Genomic DNA, 10673 nt, shown 5'->3' on the forward strand with positions numbered 1-10673 from the left:
GTGGGGTCAATGGCTGTCTTCTTAGCGGACGCCGTGATTGCGGACCACGTGCGACCAAACGACGAGAAAGGGTTCTGGTTGACAATGGAACATTCAGGGTATCTTGCACCTGCTGCAGAATCGAGGAACAAGTGATTTGTGGGTCTGCTACAGCTTATCGGTGGATGCGTCGATCCACGCGTTCTGACGTCCCTCTGGCTGCCTCTGCCCCCCTCAATCTAGCCACATTTCGTTGTTCCAACCATCTTTGGCGCAGTCAATGCACCGCGCTCGCATCCATGTGGGTATCAGCTACGATTTGACGTACGGACCAACTTCCCCTTCTCAGTCCGATCACCATACCCCTCATAAAATCGTCTATATGCTGATAGTGCTTTCATTGACGTCGGCCTGGCATTCTCTCGTGTTACACGTATCCTCCAAGACAAAAACAAAATTTCTTCGATAATTCTCCACGGCACGAATATTGCCCATTCTGCAACTTCCTTCCCTTATATCTTACTTCAAGTGCATCGGAGAGCTGCGCATTTCACATCATTTACATAACTCAGTGATGTTCGTTTACTCTAAAATTTGCATAAATTTCTGAACACTCTTTCTTGGTGTTGCATTTTCAATGTCGAGCAGTGTATTTTGCTTATGAGAAAATAATGATAGTGCTTCTAGATTGACCATCATTTTGGATTTTCTTAAACCAAGTGGTGATTGTACCTTGAGTCAGCCAAACATTTTGTACCTTAGGAGACGTTCCAAGGTACAACATATGCATGGTTCTTAAAAATTAAGATATATTTATGAACATGGAATAATGTTCTATTCTTATGTAGTCTTTGAAATGAATTTAATGTAAGAAAATAATTCATAATTCATAACTAATTATTCATGACTTAATTCACTACCATGAAAAAGATATTTTTTTTTTTTCATTTTCTGGTGAAAAATTGGTTCAAGTACTTGGCTGTTTCCTGAACCATAAAGGCTTTACCATAGCACAACAGTCTGTGTCCCAAGGTACAATAGGATGTTGTACCTCGGGACAGCATGGAACTTTTACTTTAAATGGCTGGCAATATTTTATTTTCAAACTGTCTGAATTTTAAAAAATATATTCCATAGAAGTATGTTGAGGTATTATAATAAGACTTTTAGATTTCAAATTTCATTCGAAATAATTGACGTTGAAAATTAAAATATGAAAAGTGTCCCAAGGTATAACACTCTCCCCGATATAATAATTATATTTGATGTGGTTAAACTTTGCCCGTTGCAGTAAACCATAAATATCAAAATCATCTATGATATAACTTTTAATAGTAAATACAGACTAAACTTGGAGTGGTTTTAGGATTTGCAAAGAGATCAAGTTCTAACGGGGAATTTTTATCAACAAATAAGAGATTTTTTCCTTGTCTCACTTCAGTATTTGCAAAAATATCACTGATATCATTGTACTCTAGATTCTGAGTGAAAGCGTTATTTATTTTTATTTAGTATGATAAATTAAAGGAATTTTTGGCCCTCCTGAAATCTAAGAGGAGGGGCCTGTGCCCCGCGTGCCCCTGCGGTAATCAGGCTCTGACCCCCAGTAAAAATTTCATTGGCGCAGTCTGCGCCATGACCCCCCTTCCTCCTAGTTGGTAGGTGGGCACCACTGAATACACTTATATCACCAAAAGTAATCGAACTGTCAAAAATTCATTTTTACGAATTTCTCGAGAAAAAGGATATTTATGGAGGCAGTGAGAGCAAAGGGATGCAGGTGGACATTTGCAAGTTTTGAGAAACGCGTTTTAAACTCCAGTTCGAGGCAGACTTTCATTGAAAAGTTTTCCTAAATCATGCTGGATATAGCAGCACCTACCAAGGCTACTAGTACTATTCTCAATGGTACTAATCTCTTGCTCCAAAACGGAGGAGAGGTTCACCTACCATTTGAACTTCTGATCTTCAAATTTTTAATTTTGGCATATTCATCCCTTTGCTTCTTACTGTCTCAATTGCTCTATAACTTTTGTAACGCATAGAAGGTATGATTCAGCTGACATTTTCCAAAAATAATCAAATCACCCATGCATTAAGAGGACCAGCAACTAATTGAAAAAACTAAAAAAGTTTTTTGATCATCCTTCATCATAAATAGCTGAGAATATGCTGTAAATTTCAGATATCAGTCTATTTATTATTGTAAAATTATTCTACGGATTTCCGTAAAAGTATAACTTATATTCACAAAGATATAAGCACTTCTTTCAAAAATATCTATTTCATTCGAGTTCTTTGGCTCATAACACTTAGAGTTCGCCGTAAAACCTCACCAAACTTTCAGAAAACTTGACAGAGCACAACACAACCTTTTTTCTGAAATTTGAAATAATTTAAAAAAAAAAAATCTGATAAAATATGAGCATTTAAAGCAATTATCTTTTCACTGCGCTGGCGCAAATGATAGCAGAAATGTACCTTCAAATTTCGCAGCCATGTATAGGTGGCAACGTATAACTAATTCCCGCTGAATATCGTAAACATTTAAAAATATATTGTTGACCTAATGGACCGTATTTCAATGATTCCCGAAAAGCGACGAACCAAAAGGGATTGTCGGCCATACTTGCTCGTGATCGTTCGGTTTAATTCGTGATAAAAACAGCTTATTTGAACAATCCTTTAACACTCACCACGTATCCAAGAATTTTTGAAATATAGTTCATTTGATTGACAATATATTTTAAAATTTTTGAGGTATTCAGTTGGAATAATTTATAAGTTGCTACATATACTTTGCTATGAAATTTGAATGTTATAAATTGCTATCATTCGCTCATGATGGGAAGTGAAACATTAATGTTCATACTTTATCAAATTTTCAAAATTTTAATTACAAATTTCAGCATAATGTTTCTCTTGTACAGTGATGTTTCCATCAATTTTTCTGAGAGTATACTAGAAGTAATCCATTACGCACAATATGTGCATGCGATCATATACATAACATGTCATAATATGAAAATATTTGAAGCTAGAGGGTATACGCTATGTGTCTAAAAAATATTTGAGAGTATACGGCGTATATGGAGTATACTCCTGCTCTTGTATTCTGTTAAGTTTTCTGATAGTTGGTTAAGGTTTGACGGAAAACTGATTGCTGTGAATCAAAAACTCGTGAATAAAATTGATGTTTTTTGTAAAAATGCTTATATTTTATTGAATGGGGGGGGGGGGGATACTTTTATGGAATTTCATAAAATACAGTACAGGTGTGCGTACAGGGTAAGTATATACTAACTTCTGAAATTTTCTACTAATTCCACGAAGGATGATCAAAATACTTTTTTTTGGTTTCTCCAATTTGTTGCTAGTTTCCTAAATTCATACCTGATCTAATCTTTACTAGAAAGTGTCAGCTGAAACATGCTCATTATGTGAAAAAGGAAGAGAATAATTGGTCTCAAATTTCGTTCGACAAATTCGTGAAAATGTTCATTGAAAAAAAAAGTGTCCGAAAAGTTTAGGTTTTAATTATTATTAGAGAAATACATTGAATTTTTGTCATTTGTGACAATCTACTGCAGTTGACGTGTCTAATCTTTACCAATAATAAAGCTGAATGTCCGGATGTCTGTGATGCGCATAGCGTCTAGACTGTTCGGCCGATTTTCATGAAATTCGGCACAAAATTAGTTTGTAGCGTGGGAGGTGTGCACCTAGAAGCGATTTTTCGAAAATTTGATTTTGTTCTTTTTCTATTCCAAACTTAAGAACATTTTACCGAGCAAATTATCATAACATGGGCGAGTAAAGAATTACTTCGATTGCAACCAGGAAGAGAATTTGTGGTTCAAACCCCTCCCAGAACACTTGTTTTAACACTTACTGCCAATTCTAATAAGGTAGTTTATACTAGTGATGTTCCGGATATCCGTATCCGTATCCACGGATATCCGAGGGAAAATAAAGATCTGTATCCGTATCCGTTACTTTTTGGCGGATGTTAAACGGATCATTTCGATTCTAAAAATTTTTAAATATTTGAAAAAAAGACTCTTAAATTCCGTTTAAATTAGGTTTTATTCCCTATTTAAATTATAAGGTGTCGTTTCAGAAGCCAATTTGTACCCCCCCCCCGTTGCAAAAAGGAAGGGGAAATAAGTTTTAAAAGTGTGTATCAGTGTGTCTTTTTGCAGCATCGTAGCTCCTAAACAGATGAACCGATTTTGATAGTTCATTTTTCATTCAAAAGGTGACTTGATCGAAAGTGTTCTTAGCTTGGCCTCGTTTTTGTAGAACTTTAATTGCCGGAGATATTAATTAAAAACCGATTTAACGTTTTTCACAATTATGAGAGTAAAAATTTACCCGTATGTTAAAAATGTTGGCCCCAATTAAAAGAACGAAGTTTTCGTTTGAAGTTGATATTTATTTGAAACTTCCAACTTATATACAGTAGGAGCTATGATCTTGTTAAGTAAATTTTAAATGCAATTCTAAGTCTTTATACACGTGATTGGAAGCGATTTCATAGTCGGAAGATAAGGAGAAAAAGCTCAATGATTTAAAATTTTTACCCGCTGTCAGTTCATATTTGTTAACAAATGTGTGTTCTGACCCGCGAAATTCATCTTAATATGAGGTTGGCTCTCTGGGACATGTTTTTTTTTCTTCAAATTTTTAATTTAATATTAGTTTTTGTTATTGATTTGGGGTTTTAGTCCTGGATCTGACAGCACTTCTGTAGGAAAGTTTGAGTAGGGAGAATTTTTTTTCAAAAATGCTTAGTAGGTGTCCTAGAAAGTATTTTGGGCTCGGGTGGACATCCGCCACCTGGTCACTTCTCCTGCTATGACGTCATCAAAGATGGCGGCTTCTCGATCACATAAATGCTCATATTTATTTTAATACTTGACTTTTTTGCGTGATTCTTGCACATTTTTATATTAATTTATATTAACTAGTTTACTTTTACGTTACAGTGTTAAAACTTTCCCGAAAAAGTAGTTTCAAAACAATTTATTTTATTGTTTTTTAATTATTTCCCTTTTTGAAAATTCAATCTTTGAAATTATTTTTATAACTGTCAATCGTTGAATAACCGTATAAAATTATACTCAAAAACTATTTACGTAAAAAAATATTTATTTGCCATTTTCATTTGGTGTGACTAATCAATCCGAATGTTTATTAGTCGCTCCACTTAGGTGCGCCACTATAGGCGGCGCAGACATAACATTAGAGCGCGTTGTTATTCTTCGAAGTAGTAAGCTTGCAGTCAATGAATTATATGATGTGTTATGAGTGCGACTGAGGGTGGTTTTTGAGATGATGAAGTCAAGTATTAAAATAAATATGAGCATTTATGTGATCGAGATGCCGCCATCTTTGATGACGTCACAGCAGGAGAAGTGACCAGGTGGCGGATGTCCACCCGAGTACAAAATACTTTCAAGGACACATGCTAAGCATTTTTGAAAAAAAAAAATTCTCCCCACTCAAACTTTCTTACCAGATCCAGGACTAATTTTCATGTTGGGAGAAACTATGTTCAGATTGCAGGTGAAATCTTTTTTAGAAGAACTTTACATTGAGTCCTACGCTAGAGTTTGAAAACTTACAAAACATTCAGCAGAATATTTCTCTGGCATGGGAAAAAAAATCGGATCATATAGATGTAGATGGTAATGTGGAAAAACTCTTCTCGGATTTTGAGAGGTTTGTCAGCCGAGGAAGGAAAATGTAAGAGCAATTTTTGTACTGGGACAATTTTTTGAAACTCGTCCAACTTCTCAGAAATTTGATTTGTTCAGATAGACAAGGTATTTGGGAATTCCATTTAGGTACAGTGCAGAAACTTCAACCAGTATTTGCCGTATTTGACTGTGTTAACTACCAGCAATGGTCTTCTCTGTATTTAGAAGACATGAGGAGACTAACCAAGACAGCCCCAGAGGTGCATGAAATGTTCATGAAGGGGAAAAATGTTGTGAAACGATATGATCATAAATTTGCAGCTGTTGCTGTGGATATGGCATTAGAAAAAGTCATTAATAGATCCCAAAAAAGCTCATCTGGCATCTTAGGGCGAACTAAACAGAAAGATTTTGTAGCAGAATGGGAAATAACGCATCATGAACGTTTGATGTTATCAAATTTATTTCGAGAGGTAACAGACTCTGTGGCTTTTTCCGAAGGTTTGAACATTCACCATGAATTTTCAAAGAAGAAAACTCAGAACATAGATGCTAACAAAAGCACTGGTTTCCCAGGATACAAAGGAAAAAATATTAAAATTATTTAAGACAGGCGAAGAGATGTATATGTACATTGCGGAAAACACGATGCGAGGACAAAACAGTTAGAATATTAAGCACCATCCATAAAGCCATGTTGCCACCATTTCATTGCACCAAAGCGCAAAGTATAAGTGCTACAAGGAAAGTTACTAAAAAGATATCGAACATGTCATCCCACCGAATGATACAAATAGCTCAGGCTCGTTCGTACGGCATGCAAGAGCTCTTTTGTTATGAGCTATCTGAAAACTGTTCATTGTTCAATGATCAAGGGCTAATGGTAAAACCACAAAAAAGTGCATTGTTAAAAGAGCTGGAAACATCTTATGGTAGCACCAGTGATGATACCTAGTTCAAGTCTGATGATAAAACCTGTTTTATAATCAACGTCATGAACTCTGTACGAAAGGTTATGACAAATGAAAATAAAACCTTTGGTGGAGCTGTTTCAGGTTTTTCGTCATGCATCGGGAGCATCACCAAGAACTGTGGAAGAGTAGATTACATTTTTGACAGATATCGCAAATTTTTTCCTAAAAAGTCTGAAAGTGTGCAAAGGCAAGGAAGGTAGCAGCATCGTTATAGATGTGGACAAAATCTCAGAAGATATTCCATTGCCTGTCCAACTCAGCAGCTTTTGGGGACCTTCAAGAAACAAACTGATGTTGCAAAAGTTCATTGCTGATACAGTGCCACCTTTTTTGACTCAAGCACTACATAATACCAACTACACTACTGTCTGACAGTAGAGGAAGCTGACTTCAGAATGTTGATTCATTCAAAACATGCATCCCTGTGTGGGTTCACTAAAATCATTATTGTTAGCGCTGACACTGATATAATGGTGTTAGCTTTGTTTCACTATCTTACTCTTCAACGATTTGGTGTTCAGGAACTTTGGGGTGCGTACTAGAGTCGGTGATAATACACGATTCTTATCTGTTAATGATATTCACCGAAAAATAGGTGAAAACTTATGTTCGTTGCTTCCTGCGATCCACGCACTATCTGTATCAGATTATACAAGTAAATTTGGTACCAAAAAATCTGCTCTTCATTGTGCATCTGTAGAGTATTTGGAGAGTTTTGGCGTATCTTCTGACTGGATTTATATAGAGCAAAGCCTTAAATCTGCAGAAGAATACTTAGTGCAAGTAATGCGAAAAGGGTTATTCTGTAAATCTTTCGATGAACTTAGGTTATTGCTGTATCATCATGCGAAAAATATTGACACTGATAACTTGCCGCCGACTAGCAGAAGTGCTAAGGGTCACTGATTAAGATCATATTTTTACACATACCTACAACGACATTGTATTGACGATGTTGCTGTTGACTTAGATCCTTGTGAAATTGGTTTTGCAGTGGTAGATGATGATTTGATGCCAGAAAAGAAATTGCAGAGATTTCCAGCTGATTATATTGGAGCATTTAATTGCTTGAAATGTGCCAAGTCTTAATGTACTTGTAGAGCAAATGAAGTAACCGGTTGCTCTTTCTGTAAGTGTAATAGTACGGGTTTGCAACCAACTTGTAACAACCCCTTTTAAATATAATTTTATTACGTGCAGCAAAAAAAATAAAAAAAATAGTTATTAAGCTATAGCAGTAGTAAAAATACATTGTTATTTGCCTTAAAATCACTAATTGTAACTTACTGGCCAAATTTTCATTTTTGTTGGTTAAGTATTAGCATAAATTTGGGCTTATATGGGGATGAAAGCGCGCGCCCGCCATCTTTGATGACGTCATAGCTAAAAAATGTACGAAATGGCAGATGTCCACATAAGCTCTAAATACTTTTTAGGACACCTATTAAACATTTCTGAAAAAGAATTCTCTGTACTCAATCTTCCTATCGAAGTACTAAGCATTTATGAGAGCGAGTGGCCGCCATCTTTGATGACGTCATAGCAGGAGAAGTGACCAGGTGGCGGATGTCCACCCGAGTCCAAAATACTTTCTAGGACACGTACTAAACATTTTTGAAAAGAAACTCTCTCTACTCGAACTTTCCTACAGAAGTGCTGTCAGATCCTGGACTATTTCTGTTATTCTTCATTTTTGTTTTTCTCGGCATCCTTTAAAAAAAAGTGAGACTAAATTCTCTATTTACTGTTTGTAAACTTGTTCCCGGCTCTGTATTTTGTCGGTCGGAGAAGTTTGGTGGAATGGGTCAGCGCTGCATTTATGCTGAAATAAAATGGGGAAAATTATTTCTAGCCTGTCCAGTAGCAGCTTTACACTCTTGCTCCTGTATCCTACATCTACCGAGTAAGCTAGAAATAATTTTTCACATTCCATCTAAGCATTAATGCAGCGCTGGCCCATTCCTTCCAACTCTCCCTCAATTTTAACGGAGATTTCTTTAAAGAGTAAATCATAGTCTTAATTATATTTTTGTCGCAGTTGACATTTTTTGAAGAAACTGATATTATTCTGACGGGAATACCTTCCGTAACAAATTTTACATTTGGATAGTTGAATTGGGTTAAAAAAAAAATGAGATCCGTATCCGTATCCGCGGATCTACTTTTTTAACGATCCGGCACATCACTAGTTTATACACACATACGGACGTTTTTGACCAAGAACCGCACCCGGAAGATAATTTATAGTTGCGCTACTACCATAAATGAAATAAGAATAACTGTACTAAAAAGAAAAAAAAAATAAAGGATGCTCAAGGTCAGGTGACAGAAGAATGTTATCTGAGAACGAAAGCATTAAGGACAAAAGTCGAGTGCTCCGTTTCTTATTTCAGGAGAAACAAAAGGGTTAAAATCAAAATACTATATCAAATGATTTATCATTGTTTCAAATTATTGGAATTAAAAGTTTATAAAAAACAGGCATCTCCGAAAAAGTACAAACAAGAAGCATTCATTACAGGTTTTTAAGTGGTAGTCATTAAAAGTTAAAACAAAGCACTTCACACCAACAAATAAAAAATAGAATTAGTTTTAATTTTACTAGCTATTTTTTTTTTTCGATTAAATCTAAATTTGGCAAGAATATTTTGCATTGAAAAAAATGCAACATTTTTTTTTCTTTTGAATTAAAAAAAAAATCATTGAGAAACCATGTTTGAAGTGTTGCAGTCGCCAAAACTTTTGGCGTAAGCAGAGATGTTTTAAAACTTACGCAAGCATATTTCACATGGTGGAAATCGGGAAAAAATCCTCAAAAAGTAGTTCAACAGTTGTTTCAAAGAAAAAAAAAAAAAAGAAAACACGATAAAAAACCGCCCATATATTATACAATACTAGCTGCGTTGCCCGGCTTTGCCCGGTCTATTTTGAAAACAAAAATTGTGTCAAGTGACGTATATTCAACAATCAGGCATAAATAAAAGGAAAAAAAAACCATCATGCAAAAGTTCCCCTCCAAACAATGACGACATATATTAAAAAACTTTTAAGATATTAAAATAAAATGAGAAAGATGGATTCAAAAATCGTAACCATGGAAACACAAAATAAAATAAGTTTAAGAATTGAAAATGAGAAAGATGGAAATAAACAATGGATTCAAAAAGCGTTACCGTAGAAACGCAAAATAAAATGGTTAAAAACTTGAATAGAGAACAGATTTTTGAACTTCATTTAATTCACTTGTAACTTTTTTTCTAATGGAGATAGAGGGTTAAACCTTCGACCAAAGGTCGAGTTAGATCTGGAGTAAAAAATGCAGCTCTTTTCAATGGTGGCAAAAAGAGAACTGTAGGACAATTCCTTCACTTTTTATTGATAAATTAAATGAAGAAAGTAGTGCCTAAATTTCTGATGCCTAAACAAATTCGAGCTAAAAACGTAAATAACTCCCGCCATAATTAAGTTAAATCATTGAAACAAATTGCGTAGAAAGCGGAAAATTCTACTCTTTCCAACGATATATAATATTAATATATGCAAGTAATTTTTCACATCCATGTTCGGGAAATTTATGTGAAAATTGGGCCTAAATGGGAATAAAAAAAGAACTATTCGTCGAATTTTTTCGAACAGGTCTGCAATCCTTTTCAGGACTTAAAGGAACAAACTGTGAAAATTTCAGCGAAATCGGCCGGGTAGTTCTCGAGTTTTGCGAGTTCAAACACACAGACTCTTTTTGGAGACTTCATGTTATACTATGTAGAGAAGTATCATTGAAAATATCTTTGTTTCAAAAAAACTTTTTTACTGTTACAAAGGTAACATTTTCAGAGTAATTAATTTAAATTTACCATCTACTCCCCGCTTTAATCTATGGCACAGGGTTGCCCATTCATTTTCGAATATACAAAAAGCACGTTCAATGTCGAATTTAGAGGACAAATGAAGGGTGAAAAGAAGGGGGGGGGGAGCACAAAACTCATATTTAGCAATATCCTGAACCTCTAAATATTTG

General features: G+C 35.1%; 1 protein-coding gene across 1 annotated transcript in view; it reads left to right on the forward strand.

Annotated features, from left to right (window-relative positions):
- The first annotated feature begins 8963 nt into the window (after positions 1-8963).
- Positions 8964-10673, forward strand: part of LOC129216822 (protein FAN-like) — a 76639-nt gene continuing 74929 nt past the window's right edge. Inside the window, 1 exon segment of the mRNA XM_054851038.1 lies at positions 8964-8977. Within this exon segment, the coding sequence (XP_054707013.1) occupies positions 8964-8977 (14 nt within the window).

This window comes from Uloborus diversus, chromosome 2, assembly GCF_026930045.1.
Source record: "Uloborus diversus isolate 005 chromosome 2, Udiv.v.3.1, whole genome shotgun sequence".
In the NCBI taxonomy this organism is placed as follows: Eukaryota; Metazoa; Arthropoda; class Arachnida; order Araneae; family Uloboridae; genus Uloborus; species Uloborus diversus.